General features: G+C 47.0%; 1 protein-coding gene across 5 annotated transcripts in view; it reads left to right on the top strand.

The window, feature by feature from the left end:
* The window catches only part of VARS2 (valyl-tRNA synthetase 2, mitochondrial), a 45,124-nt gene that overhangs the window by 5,422 nt on the left and 21,727 nt on the right, over positions 1 to 17,975 (top strand). For all 5 annotated transcript variants that reach the window (XM_083159982.1, XM_083159983.1, XM_083159985.1 and 2 more), the window contains exons 5-18: positions 378 to 499; positions 2,234 to 2,300; positions 2,973 to 3,070; positions 3,157 to 3,238; positions 6,740 to 6,859; positions 8,677 to 8,785; positions 9,174 to 9,262; positions 9,411 to 9,501; positions 10,401 to 10,528; positions 10,673 to 10,776; positions 12,879 to 12,960; positions 13,054 to 13,130; positions 14,505 to 14,589; positions 14,683 to 14,830. In XM_083159982.1, coding sequence (XP_083016108.1) covers positions 378 to 499; positions 2,234 to 2,300; positions 2,973 to 3,070; positions 3,157 to 3,238; positions 6,740 to 6,859; positions 8,677 to 8,785; positions 9,174 to 9,262; positions 9,411 to 9,501; positions 10,401 to 10,528; positions 10,673 to 10,776; positions 12,879 to 12,960; positions 13,054 to 13,130; positions 14,505 to 14,589; positions 14,683 to 14,830 — 1,402 coding nt within the window. The remainder of the gene's footprint in view (positions 1 to 377; positions 500 to 2,233; positions 2,301 to 2,972; positions 3,071 to 3,156; positions 3,239 to 6,739; positions 6,860 to 8,676; positions 8,786 to 9,173; positions 9,263 to 9,410; positions 9,502 to 10,400; positions 10,529 to 10,672; positions 10,777 to 12,878; positions 12,961 to 13,053; positions 13,131 to 14,504; positions 14,590 to 14,682; positions 14,831 to 17,975) is intronic.

Below are 17,975 nucleotides of genomic sequence, written 5' to 3' on the forward strand. Positions count from 1 at the left end.
ATAAGACAGACCGACCTGCGGGGCCGCGCATCGGATTGGGATCGCATTGAAAGGACATTGAAATGGCCCAAAACATGGCCAACTTACATTCAATCGGTCGAGATTGTATCTAAATTGACTCGTTTTGGGCCATATTGTCCTGGTGTGTACCCCACATTAGTCCACAGTACTGGCGAGGACCGCACACCGATGTGCAGTCTCTCTTATTGTTTGTTCAGTGTAGCACCTCTGTTAGATGCTAGCTTGGGGTTTGGAAACTGGACAATGACTATATAATATGCATTTCAGTTAAACTTCCTAGTGACCAATAGCATGGAGGTTGGGATAGGGAGCTATAGTAGGTGCAGCCATAGTAATATCACATTACTGATTTGCAGAGTCACCTTCCCCACGCTACCCCAGAAGTCTTCTCGCTCTGCATCCCGCCGCCCAACGTCACCGGCTCCCTTCACCTCGGACACGCTCTCACTGTGGCCATTGAGGACTCTCTCGTTCGCTGGTGAGTTCATACATTTCTAGATAGTGACAGAGGGCATGGATTCTTCGGAAATGGAGCCCACTATGTGTAGCTCAGGGGAAAATGCTGGATTTTTCTGGAGTCGGTAAAGAGAAAAAAAAGCTGAAATTACAAAGCTGCGCTTTGTGGGTCTAATGGCAATTTTAATGGAATCATGTCATATTGGCACTGCCCCCTTCCCATTGACCTGCGAATCATGGGGCTTTGTGTTATTGTGCCTGACCTGTCTCGTCTGTCGGGGAGGAGTTCCCATTGCTCAGAAACCCCCCTTGTGTGCGCTACTAAAGCTCTAGCGATACAGTCTTTGACTTCTGCTTTTATTTTCCACAAATGCCACTTCGCATAATAAAATTGAATGCAAGTAATCTGAGTCTGATGTCCACTATAACAGCGAGACCCTGATCATGTGATCCAGATGCAGTGATAGGCAGGAGCACAAAAATCAGTGAGCCATCCGATACTGACGCTAAAAGCTGTGGGGATCTCACAGTGACCCTTTGAGTCCATGGCGAATCTAGAGTGGACGATTAGGGAAGTGGATGTTTCGCCAGCCCTTCTTGCACTCTGATTGGGGAAGACCAGTGCCATCTTCCAATCAGTGTGCTTCTGCATCTACATACAGCATTGCTGTGGCTAGAAGTAGGCAGGGGATTCTGCCAAGCCATTCCAGAAATCCCATCAGCGGACAACCAGGATTCTCTATTTTTCCTCTCCGTAGATAGATGTTGTGAAGGGTCTTGTGCTGCCCGCTTCTTATAACATAGAAGGCTGTGCCACTGCCTGGCATAGCTTTTTTTTTTTTTTTTTTAACTCAGTGGTCACCACATAAAACAGATAAATGAAACAACATGTGGGGCTGATCGCTAAGGAATATTTAAATAGGTTCTAAAAGTTATTCTGTGTTATATCATTACTAGTTAAAAGCCTGTCTAAATTACGGCTTCTGCAATGTACTTTCACTTTGAGCTGTGACAGTTTTTAGCCCATAAACTCTCCACCCCCAGTCCCTATCTGACCGTATCTCCAACCTCTGCACATTTCCCTCTCTATACATCCAGCAAGTTTGAAACAGACCAGTGTCCCTGCAAAAATTACTTTCACTTTCTGTTATGTGGGCCAGCGTAACCATTCGCAAGGCAGGGTTAGGTGGACTCACAACGGCTGCAAATCAACTAGAATAACCACCTATGGGCGCAGGTGTATTAAGCCTAGAGAAGTGATAAAGTCAAAACGCAGAAGACCATTGGCTCCAAACTGTCAAGTTACAGGCTGGGTTTGAGAAATGACAGTTAAGGCCGCCATACACTATGCGATTTTTTTTGTGCCGATTCCATGCAATTTCGGCATTTTGGCCGATAACTTGCGTGAAATCGGCCCAAAATCGCATGTGTGTGACATTTGATCCGATCCGATGCGCGGTTCCATGCACATCGGACAAGATCAGGAGGTCGGACGTGCAGCATGTACGATGACGTCCGACCTCCAGGCAGCGGCGGCTCTCAAATGAGTGGCAGGTGGGTGCAGCAGGGGTGCCGGTGAGGAGCAGCGAGGCCGCGGCGGTGATCATCAATGCAGCATGTGGGCAGCGGCAGCTATTAGAACTTTAAAATAATGTGTCAAAAGACTGTCTGGCTTCTGATTGGCTGAGATAGGGCACTCTCAGCCAATCAGCGGCTGCCGGGAAGGAGAGGTACAGACCCTTTCTTGTCTTGTCAGGAGGAGGATGCTGGGACAGAAGGTTCTATGGGTGCCTGGCTCTGATCACGCGGGAATCGCCACACAGGTAAGATTTGGACCCTCCATATGTTCCTTTTGTTTTTAATTGATTGCAGCAAAATATGAGCAATTGGTAACCATGGGGGAGATTTAGCAAAGCCTGGAGAGAGATAAAGTATCAAGCAGTCAGCTACTAACTGTCATTTCAAACACAGGGTCTGATTCAGACCTGATTGCTTGGCTGTGAATCTTTGGAGCCCGGGGATGAGGTAAACGCTGCCCTACCGGATTGGCTCCCCGCTCCTGCGCACGCAACTGTGAATATGTTGGCAGCAGTGCACACAGGGGGAAAACCATTCGCAATCGCTCACCATTGAATGGATTTCTCCCTATTTGCAACCGCTGAGTAAGTCCAGAATTACCCTGCACTGCGATAGCCGTGGGGAGATGACGGCCGGTACTAATGTCAATGTCCCCCCCTCCCCCGTCCACCTCCTGTGTTTTCTGGGGCACTCCCAGAAAACACTGGCCTGCACCTCACAAACAGCCGCCGGCTGTCAATCACCCTTGTCAAGCCATCGCTGGCTTCAGAGGACCCTGTGCACCGTGCTCATGCGTGGTCATTCGATAATCGCGCAGGCTGTTCATTTACAGCCCAGCGATTGTAAAATGACAGATGCTGATTGATTGACACTTTACCTCTCTCGAAGCTCTGATTAATCGTTGTCCTGCCTTCTAGGCAGTGGTGGAGAAGAACCTGCATAAAGAACTAGGCCTCTCTCGTCATGATTTGGGTCGGGAGGAATTCTTAAAAGCTGTCTGGAAGTGGAAGGAGAAGTAAGTGCTGGGGATGGGTCGGTATTACTGCAGTAATGTCAGGACTCGTGTTCTATGTGGGGGTTTCATTTCTTTCTTTTTCTTAGTAAAGGAGATAGAATTTATCATCAACTACAGTCACTTGGAGCCTCTCTTGACTGGGACAGATCGTGCTTTACTATGGACACGGTAAGCCTAAATCTGTGTCTACAGCATGATGGTCGACACCATTAGGTCGACATGGGAAAAGGTCGACCTGGTTATAGGTCGAAAGGTCATTAGTTCGACAAGTCGTTAATTCGACCGGTCATTCGTTCGACAATGTCTAGGTCGACATGGGGGTTTTCCACTGTTTTTTTACCTGGATGTCAACAGTCGACATAGACACAGTTTAAAGTGCACGGTAACCCCAGGCATGGTGCCTCGCTGCGCTTGGCACACTGTTTTATTCTCCCACCATGCCCTGGTGGATGGTAGGGCATGAAATACCGCCTGTCGGCACATGTCGGCTCAAAAAACAGTGAAAAACCCCATGTCGACCTTTTGACTGTAGACCTAGACATTGTCGAACTAATGACCTGTCGAACGAACGACATGTCGAACTAATGACCTTTCAACCTAGAACCATGTCGACCTTTTCTCGTGTTGACCCAATGGTGTCGACCATCATGCTGTAGACCAAATGACCGCATCCCCCTGTATGTGCTACATGAAAGCTGCTTTTCTACAGAAGGGTTATGTTTTAGAATAAGGGACAGGACACTTCTCCATGCTTAACTGAGGGTTCACTCACTCATAACCCATTCAGACCTCAGCCAAAATCCCAGGTGTTTTGCTGAGCACATGCATTGACCCAGGTCTGGCTTATGTCTGAAAGATCAGGTCCTAGGTCCGCGACCCTGCAGTCGACCAGGGTTATTTGTGGGACTTGCAGTGCCCTGGCTTATATCTGAAAGGTGTGACCCGGGTCATGCCTAAAATAAATTAGAGATGTGCAGGTTCTGATTTACTTTGATTTCAAAGCAGGATCTTATTGGCTATCAACTGTCATGTGATTTGGGATAGCCAATAAGATCCTGCTTTGAAATCAGAGTAAATGAGAACCTGCACATCTCTAAAATAAATGTATTATTGGGGGACAGTGGCGCTTAGAGATGATGCCAGAAGACCCAGGTCCAGTGTAAAGGTTGATCACCTGGCAATAACCCAAGTCATCTTCCATGTGTAAAGGGAGTAAATACAGAAAGGGATATCGGTGTAAGATGACCACGAATAAGGATGCTGTTCCCATCAAGAATGGTTCAACTGTAAAGACAATGCCTGGAACCCTGCCCATAATAACGTATTTGCTGAAGGTCACATTTTACCTTTTAAACAACCCCCTCTTGAAGTTGAATACAAAACACAATGAAAATATCTATTGTAAAGGTCCACGTGAGAATCTTGTTTTCATACATGCAATAGTGGTAAATAGAGATGTTACAGAGGCATAGCCCTGTGCACACGGTGCGATTTTAGCAGTAATCGCCGGGGATATAGTCGCTAAGAGCTCCCGTGAGCAGCCCTAGTCAGCTGTTTCCCTGCTCATTAGATATGCACAGAGCGGACCACTATTGGCTGGGTCCTAAATACCGTTTCAGACCCGTTCAGACACCAAAAAAAATTGGGTCTGAAACTGGTAGGACCCTCTGCACCTTTCAGACCGCACATATTACCGTTTTAAAACTGTAAAAAATCAGCAAAATACCGTTTTTTAGTGCAGTCTGAAAGGGGCATAATTTGCAACCATTTACAAGGCAACACTAGATTGGATTTGCCCTGTAAATTTGGTCCCTGCTTTATAAATGCAGTCAAACCTGGAAGAAATCCTGGACCTACGCAAACTCAGACCGTATTACATTTCCCCACTAGTCTTTGTCTGAGATTATGCCAGCTGCAATGATCTAGGTCACGCCTGCTCAATCTGTGGTTCTTCAGCTGTTGTGAAACTACACGTCCCAGCCCACCGTGTCACAGGTCTCTAGTATGGAATGCTAGAACTGTGGCAAAGCATGCTGGGATGTGTTGTTTCATAACATCTGGAAAGCCACAGGTTGGTCGGGCCTGGTCTGGTTGATCAGCTTTATACATTTTTTATTTGAATTTTCGGTACTTGTTTCCTAGCACGGCGCCCATCGGGTCCCATCGCATAGCTTAACTTAAGGTATGCGATGGGACCCGACCGGTCCGATTTCGGGATTTTTTTGAGGTTTCCCGACAAATGTAAAATCGGGTCCAACGCATGCCATTATAATGGCATGCGATGCAACTGACCCGATTTTACATTGTAAGCATTGTATGTAATATTAAATTCCTATGTATCCTATAATGCAGGGCTGGGCAACACCGGCCCACCAGATGTTAATGAACTACGCATCCCAGCATGCCTTGCATCAGTTTCAGCATGGCCACATAGCAAAACTAATGCAAAGCATCCTGGGATGTGTAGTTCATTAACATCTGGAGGGCCGGTGTTGCCCAGCCCTGCTATAATGGCATACAATGCAACCAATTCGATGGACCCGATTTTACATAGGAACCAATGTTAAACGGCCCCCCATACCCAATTTTTGATTGTATACCCACCCTGACGGGTAATTTCTATGTCAAATGCCCCCCCCCCATTGTTAACGCCACCCCACGATGAACGCCAACCCGAGCACGGCGGTACGCGTCCTCCGACCTTTTCATACCCCCACTATCCACATCGGCGTGGAGTTGATTTTATACAGTGTGGCGAGCCCGAAGCGTGGCGAGTGGACGCGTAATAACTGTGAAGTAATGTGCGTCCGCTCGCCACGCATCGGGCTGGGTGTCTCGCTGCGCTCGCCACACTATATAAAATCAACTCCACGCCGACGTGGATAGTGGGGGTAGGAAAAGGTTGGAGGACGCGTACCACTGCGCTCGCCGCGCTTCGGGTTCACGTTGATCGCGGTGTGGTGTTAACAATGGGGGGGCATACAATGAAAAATGGGGTCTGGGGGGCATTTAACATTGGGGCCAATGTAAAATCGGGTCTCAGGGACCATTTAACATTGGTTCCAATGTAAAAAATCGGGTCTGTCGGGTCGATCGCATCGAATGCGATTTGGTTGCATGTGATGCGATTGGCCCGATTTTTGCAACCCGATTGCATACAATTAAAATCGGTGGCGCCGTGCTAGGAAACAAGTACCGAATTTTCTCTATTTAACTGCTGGTTTATGTGAACCACTATAATAATATGCTGTATATTTACAGATATACAGAAGTAGAACAAAGAATATGTTATGGTCAACACATTTATACAGATCAATACATTATACATATCGCCTGTTTGGCTTGCTGTTATTGATGCTTATTTGCCATGATCAGTCACAGCAGGATATACAGGATTACAGATATTGTGTTGTGTAGTTATGAATTAATTGAATTGGTATGCGGGATAGATTTTCTGTGGAATATGGCAGCCTTCATTGGGCAATTTATAATTGGCAGATTAAACAAAGCTTTTGTCTATAGGTTCTATACTGACTGATTTGCTTTGACATTGCCAACATGAAGGAATCGGTTATCAGCTCTCGCTAGTTTTTGTATTGATTGGATCATTCTTGTCTTTCTGTATGAAGTCTGTGGTCTGATTGGTTCCTGGATTCCTTTCATCCTTAGCATTTCTCTAGGGCTGTGTCTGAAGCCTTTATCCACCTCTATGAGGATGGGCTGCTTTCTCGCAGGAATCGCCTTGTGAACTGGTCCTGCGCCCTCCGTTCCTCTATATCTGATATTGAGGTAAGAAAGCCTTGTGTTCTTTCTCCATTAACTACCGTGTCCTCTGCTTCTGTTTCCTTAAATCCTCTGTCATGTCTGCAACCTCTTCTCTGCTGTCCATTTTCTTCTCCTATCTGCCCCACTCCTCACCACCTCTTTTCCTTCTGCCCCTCTCCACACACTTGTCTCCCATCTGCCCCCCTCTTTAGTTCTTCTCTCCCAACTTCTTCCTCTTCACCTCATATCTGCCACCACCGTAACCTCCTGTTTCCTATCTGCTCGCTTTCCGTCTCCTCCTACCCACTTCACCCACTCTCCCTCCGATTGCTGCCACCACATCACCATGGCTACCTCCTTTGACACCTGTCCCCTCTGTTGCAGCACTGTGTACTCCTCCTCTGTAACTAACTCTCTCCCTGTGTCCGACCGCCTTCGGTTCTGGTACAAATGCTAGACAGGTTGACCACTAACGGTCGACAGTGAGTAGGTCAACACCTAATATGGTCGACATACTTTAGGTCGATAGTGACTGAAGGTCAACACAAGCAAGCTGCTGACATGAACATGGTTAACACATAAAAAGGTCGACATGAGTTCATGTTTTGGGTTGTCTATAGCCGGGTGCCTCGCTGCACTTGGCACACTATTATATCCCCCTCCAAGTCCACTGGGATGGTTAGTGTTCACGCTAGGCTATTTGTAGCAGGAAGTTGCGCCCTGCCTGATTTTTAAACGGCAAAATGAGCAGCTGCCTGCTAGAACAGCTCGCCGTACAACTGCTTGGGGGAAGCCCAGTGACGCTGCTCCGCCATGATCCGAGAAGGATCACTAGAGGGTAAAGTATGAACAAGTCGGTTAAAAAAAAAAATCATGAAAAACTTGCATCGATTTTTTTTTTTTTGTTTTTGTTTGTGTCAACTTTCTGTTAATGTTGACCTAGAGTATGTCAACTATTTTTAGGTGCCACCCTTGTCCCTGTCGACTAGATACCCTATCTACAAGGGCCACCAGCTTCAATGTTCACGCAAAAACTTCAAGGCTCCCCTTTTCTCTAGAGCAGGGGTAGCCAACTCCAGTCCTCGAGAGCCACCAACAGTTCACATTTTCCAGCTCCCCTCACAGGTGCACAGCTGCACTCATTACTGACTGACACTTTATAAATGATCCACAGGTGGAGCTAAATATTTCACTTGTGAGTCTGTGAGGAGACCTGAAAAACAGTAACTGTTGGTAGCTCTCGAGGACTGGAGTTGGCTACCCCTGCTCTAGAGGCTACCATCCCACCTCCTACTGTCCCATGCTCCTCCTGAGAGCACCCCTCAATTGTTCACCTCTCCTTAGCACTACTATCTCTGCTTCACTCTCTTGTCTCCTAGCCCCATTCAGGGACCCTGTGCTCATCTTTCTCTGGGTGCAGATACATTTGGAGCTTAACGGACTTCACTTGACTCGTGCCTGACTGTCAAGATATGGGGGCCGAATGTTATGTGCACGGTGATAATGCTTTAGCCAATCAGCTGAAATATGTAAATTGATAGCAGCTGATTGGCTGGTGCATTATCACCTTGCACATTCCTTTATGGGAATAGATATCCCTTCTCCAAGCTTCTTACATTTACATTACCTCCCCCTTGCCTCCAGCCTGCATCCTACCTGGTTTGTCAGTTATGGCTCTGCATGGTTCCAAAGATGTTAACTTGTATTTGTCATGTTTTACTGTTACTTTGTAGATGCCCTGCGTAGCTCTGTAGATACTAACAGTGGCTTCCATAATAGCGGATACTTGTATCCTTGCAGCCTCTCCCCTCTGCAGTATGTACAGTATTCTCTATTCACAGGTGGAGAGCCAACAGCTGAATGGTAGAACCTACCTCTCTGTACCTGGGTACAAAAGAAAAGTTCCCTTTGGACTCCTGTTCCGCTTTGCTTATCCCACAGAGCAAGGAGGTAAATCCTGACCGTACGATTCCGCCGTCTGTCCTGTTATCAGTGTCACTAAGGGGTTTATTCTAGTTCATTCTTTCTGACAAAATCCTTCTTAGATGGACAAAACCATGTGCACTACAGGGGGGCAGATGTAACATGTGCAGAGAGAATTAGATTTGGGTGAGTTATTTTGTTTCTGTGCAGGGAAAATACTGACTGCTTTATTTTACACTTCAATATAGATCTCACTTTGGAGAAAAACCCCACCCAAATCTAATTCTCTCTGCACATGTTACATCTGCCCCACCCGCAGTGCACATGGTTTTGTCCATCTAAGAAGGATTTTGTCAGAAAGAATGGACTAGAATAACCCCCTAAGTCTCAGCGCTTCTCTACCCTGACTTTGCAGATGATGAGATTGTTGTGGCCACCACACGCCCAGAGACCATGCTGGGTGACACTGCTGTGGCTGTCCATCCGGAAGACCCAAGATACTTGGTTAGTGCTGTACACGACTCTTCAGTTGTTCTGTCCTGGATCTGTGCTGGAGAAGACTCCTCCAGATGGTCCCACAATTCAGCTCCTACTGTGTTAGTTCTGGTATAATGGCCCTAAATGGTTTTTTGTATTTACATTTTCTTTTTAGAAATTTCACGGAAAGAAACTTTGCCACCCCTTCACCGGCAGCCTATTGCCCGTCGTCTCCCATTCTCTCGTCAACCCAGAGTTTGGTACAGGTCAGTATATCACAGGCTGCTCCTGAGTCCTACATTTACAGGAAATATATGTATTTGTCCATTGTTAAATATAGGGGAGATTCACCGACTTGCGGGTTATTAATGAAGGTAGCCATAGGGGGACATCATATTCTCAGCAGTGATTCACCGGTGCTAATAGGTCTGTCCGGTGCTATCATTTCCCCGATAGCTGCGGTTATCGGGTATTATGGAGGTACGCGAAGCATGATCCCTGGCAAAGAAACGCTGAGACGCGAGATAACAAGTGATTGGGAACTTATCCCTGATTAAATGTCTTTTCACCCGGGTCCGTTTTGAGCTGATAGGCATGCACTAATTGGATTCCACGATAATGACCATCGGCCAGGAGTTTATTAGATGTTCATGCATGGGATTGATGAAAAATTCACGAATTCCAGCGCGTGGTACCCGATAATTCCGGCTGATAAGTACTGACGCTGGGGCTGATTGTATAGGGGGAGATGTATTAGCAACAGTAAATGACCACGGCTAACTAAATTCCCCCCCCCATAATGGGAACACAAGAAGTTATTTTAATTCTAGAAAATCATGGAAATTGATTTAGTTTTTTGATTTTTTTTTTTATTGCAATACTGAGCGTAAATAGGTTGAGGTCACTGTATGCAAACAGGGAAGAGTAAAGAAGAGCCAGTAACCAGGAGGAAGTTTGTTCATTATTCCATTAGTTACTGGGAGAGAAAGCAATGGAAGAAGTGTATGTGTGAGGTGTTAAGGGGTGTACACATTTTGACTAGATAGTTTTAATATCCTAGAAGGTTAGCCAAAATTGTCCATTAGCCAATATCTCACAGTGTGTACGGGGCTTTAGAGAAGAGGATGACACACACAGTGATACCTAATGGAATATTCTGTTCTAGGAGCTGTAAAAGTGACCCCCGCCCACAGCATGGTGGACTTTGAGATAGCTCAGGACCTGGAACTGCCCTTGCTGTCTGTGATAGGGGAAGACGGAACAATGACAGAGGCCGGCGGAGACTGGATAAAGGTTTCGGATTTCCCCTTGCCAGGCTACCCTGCCCTCTCCCCACCCCCCCCCCCCCCCCCATTGGGTGTCTGTATCTTGTGTTGCTGAAGACGCTCCTCACCCGTTCCGCCTTATCTGTATCTCCTCTCTTGTTTTGTCTCACAGGGGGTGAAAAGATTTGATGCCAGGGATAAAGTTTTGGCTGCATTAAAGGAGAAGGGTCTGTATCGGGGAGACTGTGAGCACCCCATGCCGCTTCCAATCTGCAGGTGAGCAGGGCGTTGTCTCAGATCCATTGCCTCCTCTATGGAAGGGCTGCTGTGACAGCATAGGCCAGTCCTGGCCAACCTGTGGATCTCCAGCTGTTGTGAAACTACACATCCCAGCATGCTTTGCCACAGCTTTAGCTATCCCTATTTAGAAAACAGTGGCAATGCATGCTGGGACTTGTAGTTTCACAATGTCATAGGCCATCTGTGTAAATGTAGATGTAACCTGTTGTCAGTAGAAAGAGTATGGCTGTTCTGTGCTATGTTCCATGCAGGCAGGGAGACAGGGACTTGTATGTTATCAGATTATGGCCCTTATTCAGATCTGATCGCAGTACAAAGTTGTTCTCAAAATGGGCAAAACCATGTGCACTGCAGGTGGGGCAGATGTAACATGTGCAGAGAGAGTTAGATTTGGGTGGGGTGTGTTGAAACTGAAATCTAAATTGCAGTGTAAAAATAATGCAGCCAGGATTTACCCTGCACAGAAACAAAATAACTCACACCAATCTTATGCTGGCCACACATCAGACCAACTTTCCTCCAACCATCCAACTAGTTGGTTGGATGGAATATAAACCTGGTACTGGATGGGAGCAAATGTAATTTGTTTTTAAGTCATTTTTTTCCCAAATCTGAAACTGTCACTCAGACAATGCACTGTAGTTGGACCTATTTGATTTAAACAATTTTACTGAATGTTTTTGTCCATTCTCCTGAGTCTGTCAGCAAATTGCTTATTGGCATTTGCCTCCATACAGTACCAGATTTTCAGTCCAACCAACCAACTAGTTGGATGGTTGGAGGAAAGTTGGTCTGATGTGTGGCCAGCATAACTCTCTCTGCCCATGTTACATCTGCCCCACCTGCAGTTCACAGGGTTTTGCCAATTTTGAGAACAAATTTGTACTGCGATCAGATCTGAGTAAGGGCCATTGTGTAATGCTTACAGCAGATAGGGGAGTAATGCACCTGCCCAGTAATGAGATCACGTTGGTGTTAGTGAGGCCATACCGCCTGTCACAGGGGCAGTATCATGGGGCTTTTAGGCCTCTGCAGACTATGAGTTATATCATGGAAGGAGCCATGGTCCATCCACAGCACAGATTAGGGGGAGATGTATCAAACCTTGGAGAGATAAAGTGGCTACCGATTGGCTCATAACTGCCAAGTTACAGCCTGTGTTTGAAAAATGACAGGAACTGGTCTTAGGTTAGTATTTATCTCTTTGCTAGCTTTGATACACCTCCCCCATAGTAATGTGAAGATTCTGTCTAAATCGTGCTTGTAGTTTATGGTGTCAAATGATCCTTGAAGTGAACAAAGTTCCTGCATCCAACCCGGGTTGTTGCGGGGTCGAGCTGCAGTGTGAAAGCACTAAATTGAATAACCCTGGTCCACCAACTCCACAATTCAACCCAGGTTATAAGAAGGGTTAAACCCAGGTCCCCCAGTGTATAATAGGCCACCTGGGTTCAGTGTGAAAGGGTCGGACCCGGGATCAAAATACCGGGTCCGACCTGGCTTAGCGATGTGAAATTGGTATTAAATGAAACTGTAAAAGCTGCTGGTAAGGCATGTCGGAGGCTATGCAGTACTAGGATTCAGTATTGAATCCCGGCGGTCGGGATCCCGGCGTTCAGAATCCCGACACCGGAATCCCGACAGCCGAAATGCCGACAAGGGGGGGACGTGGATCGCCCCCCCCTTGCGGGCTTGCTGCGCTCGCCACGCAGCGGGCCCGGTGCCTCGCTACGCTCGGCACACTAATTTATTCTCCCTCCAGGGGTGTCGTGGACACCCCAGGAGGGAGAAAGTGTCGGCATTTCGGCGGTCGGGATTCCGGCGTCGGGATTCTGAACGCCGGGATCCCGACCGCCGGGATCTTAACTGCATCCCGCAGTACTATGGGGGAACAATAAACATGAGAGAGCTAATGTACCCATGTACAGATCGAGGGCTTCTGATACAGATGCAGATTGAGTAGCAGTTGGTTGATTCCTATGCAGGATGGGTCACTGTAGTGGATCCTAAAGAGAATATCTCAAGTACAAATGTGATAGCTCATTTCCTTCTAATTATTCTCTCCCTCTGTCTCTCAGTCGTTCCGGGGATGTGATCGAGCATCTATTGAAGAACCAATGGTTTTTGGACTGCGAGAAGATGGCAGAGAAGGCCCTGCGGGTGAGTCTGGCTGACCCCCTCTATCTCCCTGTTACAGCCTCTTTCCTTGTGTCTGATGCATAACATGCCTTTCTTTTGCCCTGTTTCCTGCAGGCTGTGGAGTCCGGACAGCTGAAGCTCACTCCGTCCTATCACCAGAAGAACTGGAGGAATTGGCTGTCCAATATCAGGTCATTTGGGAGAGGAGGTTATCTCCGTTTTATATAAGATGTTTTACATAATATACCTTTATTTAAACCGACCCATTTACATTATTATGTTATCTCTGTGACAAATAATATAAAAAAAAAATAACAGTGTACAAAACTCTTTCGAGAATGCATTTTCCATCTTCCTGTAGCTGAGAAAAGACCTCTCTGCACAGCATACGGGTAGGTCTGACAGCTGTGTTCTCAGATTTTTCTATAGACATACAGGTGACATCTGATTGGATGAAAGAATTACCCCGCCCACCTAACTATTTTGGATTACCACTGGTATGTGCACTCCTTATGTGTAGAACATCCAACTTAAAAATGGCAGTTTTCTACTTTAAAAATGACACCGTGCAAGTCTGATACATGTCCAGTGTCCTATCCGGCTCCTGGTATTCTCCCCTCCATCTTTACACTGGGAAGGTGGCTGCTGGGAGGAGAGGTGGTTTCTGGGAGATGTAGTTCTCACTGCTGCTATCTCCAGATACACACAGGGGAGTGGGGGGGGTTGCACACACACAAAGCTGGGTCACACACATGACAGTGGTCACACACTCACATATACTTATACACGCCGCTGCTGCAGAAGATCAACCTGTTGGGATCCGGAGGAATAAGACATTGCTTAGGAAGCTGAGTAATTAAAGACTGATTAAGGTAATTGAAAACTTCCAATTGCTTAACTAGTCATAATTGGGGGTGCCAAGTGCCTCTGATTTTTTTTTTTTTTTTTTTTAATGTATTTTGGAAAAATCAGACCTGCTCCGGGGGTTGCTGAAAAAAGACGCAGTGATTTCTATAGACAAGCTCATTTTCTGTCCTTAAATTGAATAGGAGAACCCTACGCTCCGTGGTTTTTCAAACTTGGGCGCACAATTAAATATGCGCCACAGACTCCAGCTACCCGCTGATAGGGGATTCGGCTTCTCACTAACCTGTGTGTTGGTGTGTACCTAGCTTTGTAACATAGATCATAAGCTCCACTGGGGCCAGGGATGGATGTGAGTGTTTAATATGTTCTATCAAGCGCTGCATAGTATGTAGGCACAGTACCTGTGTAGGGTGATGACCAAGGATTTGGTGCTTGGACCATGGGCCTGATTCTGGTTCACTTGCAAAAGCAAATTATCTGATATACGTGTATGGAACTGCCACGTTCTCGGGATGGTTGTCTCACATTCTGCTATAGCTAAATATACACTAAAGAATCAATATAATCCTTAATATGACCGTGGTCTTGAGAAATATTATAAATTCAGTTTCATTATTTATGTTCTGTAAAATCTCCCAAACCGTTGGAAGCTGTGATACCTGTTGTTGTAGCACTCACTTTCCTCTGTTCAATTACAGTGACTGGTGTGTCTCGAGGCAGCTGTGGTGGGGACACCAGATTCCAGCGTATCGGATCGCCGCGTCAGAGCTGCAGCCTGCCCAGGTAACTACACCCAGGATATCGCGCTAAGGACACAGATACTTTCTTTTCATATCAACGTGATACAGATTAAAATAAGCACCCTGTGTTCTCCAGGACACTGCAGGTGCCCCCCTGTTCTCTCCTGAAAACCGCGTGGATGGGAGTAAAGAGATCTGGGTAGCCGCCCACAGTGAGGAGGAAGCCAGGAGGAAAGCCGCTGCCGCCTTGGGTACATTGGGCTCAGAGCTTCATCTGGAAAGAGGTGAGAGGGGAAATTGTTTTCTTTGATTAAAGAGGATGGTGAAATAAATATTGAGATACATTGGCAGTGTTATAGAAAAACAATAATATAAAAGGTGTTGTGGATAAACAGTAATTAGACAATGCTTCCCTCCCAGGGAGGCCAATCCCAGGATTCGGGATGGAAAAACTCAGTCCCAGGATTAAGTTGGTGGAAGTACTGGCAGGCAGCACTGTGACCAGGGCAATGACTTCCCCTGATGGCACACGGTCCGGCCAGCTGTGATAATGGGGTGTGGCCTCCCATGTGGGGTAATGGCCCGAACCCACTTTTTCGGGGGACCAGGAGATACTTGCTGCTTTGGGGAGTGCTTTGGCTGCCTTGTCACCCAGGGACAGGAGTTGGGGGCTGCATTAAGTTTAAAGGTGCCCCATACACTTGTCCTAAAGACAAGTCTGACCCAATTTCCCATGAACTCAGGGGGCTCACATATGATCTGGCACTTTGATGTACCATTTTTAGCATGTAATGCTCCCCGGGAGCTGAAGGTGGGAGGCAGGAGAATTAAAAAAAACAGTGGACAGCCACTGATTGGCTGACAGAGGTCTCAGCTGCCTTCCATTCAGGTGGCTGCCTATTGGCTGAGACACCTCTCTCAGCGGCCACCCATTCTTTTGAATGAGTTTTTTTAAATTCTGCTGCCATCCGCCAGCTGCAGAGCGGGGAGAGCGTCTCTTCTGCACTGCGCTTCACCGCCTGGGGACCGGATGCGATACATCGCGGGTACTGAAAAGCACCCACAATGTGCCACTGATGGCTGCACATACAATTTATCTTATGTACTGCCCGTCAGGCCTCCAATGTGATACGCATGGGGCCGTGCATCGGGTCGGATGCCATATGCATCCGATTTTGGCCTGATCTCAGCACGGTACGTCAGAATCAGGTGAAGTCGGGCCCAAATCAGACAACAGTATGACTCAATGACAGGAGCCGGCATTTTGGTGTCACAACTCCATGGGTAACACCAGGGTGTGGCCTGCACCCTCCTTTTGACACCACTGAGCAGTACTCCCTGGCTTAATGACGCAGATCTGTTATGTGTTCAGTATATTACTAATTTTGGAACCTTCTGTCTACATACTCAGACCCTGCAGTGCTGCATAAGATTTATTGTTTAGGCTTTTTTGCAAACCGCACAGGGCGGTATTCAATGAGGCTGATTCGCCATGTTTTTATGGCGAATTTGTGCTGTTTGGCGAATTTCTGACTAAAACGGTGAATCACCCTATTCAATGACCACATGGCGAATACATTTCAAGGTTTTTTTCACCATGATTCACCGAGTAGCAATCGCTATCTTTTTATGGTGAAGTGGAATGTGAACTTTTAAAATAAAGTGTTTTGTTTTTTACATTTGGTGTAAAAAAATCAGGAATTTTATTCTGAGGAGGGGCATGCTATTTTTATTCATGTGCTGTAAGCTCATGAATATATATTTAATTTAAAAAAAATATATATATATATTTTTTTTTACACAGCATCCAGCAGGGGGCGCCGGAGCCGAGCCGCTCATTACATATTCATATATTCACTGCACCCGATCGTTAAGATCGGGTGTAGTGAATATACGCTCCCCTGCTGGCACCCCCGGGGGGCAGCCTGTGCTGCCTGGCACCCGGGGAGCCCACCTACCCCCCACAAAGTTCTGGGGCAGGCAGAGAGACTACCATCTCTCTGCCTGGCACCGTCCTCAGGCTCCCTGCGGCAATCGCCGCAGGAGCTCATATTCGCCAGTCAGGGGCAGCGAGCCCCTGACACGTTGAATACCGGAGCCCGCCGGCTCCGGAACGTGGCGAATGTGCAGCGAATCCTAAAAAGGATTCGCTGCACCTCGCAGGTATTCTCATTGAATACCGCCCACAGAGGTGATTCCTATACAGCCGGAATTCAATGCTGATTAGACCCACTCTCCTTGTCCCCCAACTGCCTTGGAACGTCCCAACGTTTGTGTCCCCACACACTACCCATGAACACAGTATTGTGCGTACTGGTTTTTACAATTGGCTCAAAGTAACTTTGAATCAAGTAAGAAAAACACGACGCACTGTATATTATTTTCTTGTCTGGTCCGATCTACGACAAGGGATGCGCCTTTGCCATTTCTGTATACTGAGTGCAACAGTCACCGCGTGTACCTACCGTCTGCCGGAAAGCTACAAGACAGAATCCTTATATTATTAACCCCTTCCCGACAATTGACGTACATTTACGTCATGGTCGGGAAGTACTTCCCGACACATGGCGTAAATGTACGTCATGGCATTTAACTGTCACCGCGTCTATAGACGCGGTGACAGTTTCAACATGTCTGCTGTCCCTGACAGCAGACATGTCCATGCATGCCCAGGGGGGGCTGCGATGCCGCCCCCCCGTCGGCGATCGCTGTGATTGGCTGTTCAGTGTGAACAGCCAATTACAGCGTTTTCCTGTGTCACCGGCGAATAACGTTCGCCGGTGACACGGGATCGGAGGTGATTGGTGCTGTAAAGTACAGCACCAATCACCGCGGGGTGTAAGGGTGACACTGGTGTCACCCACCTCACCCCGCCCGCCCCCAAAGGCCATGATTGGTCCGTCGGACCGACGGACCAATCACAGCCATGGAGGGGGGTTTAAACTAACGGTGACTGCACTGCAGACGCCATTCCGGTCTGGAATAGCGTGCAGTGCGGTCACCGTGCCGAGCTGTCGCCATTTACTGACCAGAACCTTGCAAAATACTTACCTGATCACTGCAAATATCTTGCCTGCTTCATCACTGCTTGTGTGTGCTGGATGCTTCCTGGATCCTGTTACTTGTGACTTCCTGTGCTGCAGTGTAATAGCGTTAGTTAGATAGAGAGAGATAGAGAGAGAGATAGAGAGAGATAGTGTCAGAGAGTGCTATATTTTGTGCTGCTGCAGTGTGATATAGTTATAGAGAGAGAGATAGAGAGAGATAGAGAGATAGAGAGAGATAGAGAGGCCTAGTGACAGAGAGTGCTATATTTTGTGCTGCTGCAGTGTAATAGTTATAGATAGAGAGATAGAGAGAGAGAGAGAGAGATAGAGATAGTGACAGATTGTGCTATATCTTTTTTAAATAACTGACTGCTGCCCCCCC

Source organism: Crinia signifera, chromosome 9 (genome assembly GCF_055691185.1).
Source record: "Crinia signifera chromosome 9, ASM5569118v1, whole genome shotgun sequence".
In the NCBI taxonomy this organism is placed as follows: domain Eukaryota; kingdom Metazoa; phylum Chordata; class Amphibia; order Anura; family Myobatrachidae; genus Crinia; species Crinia signifera.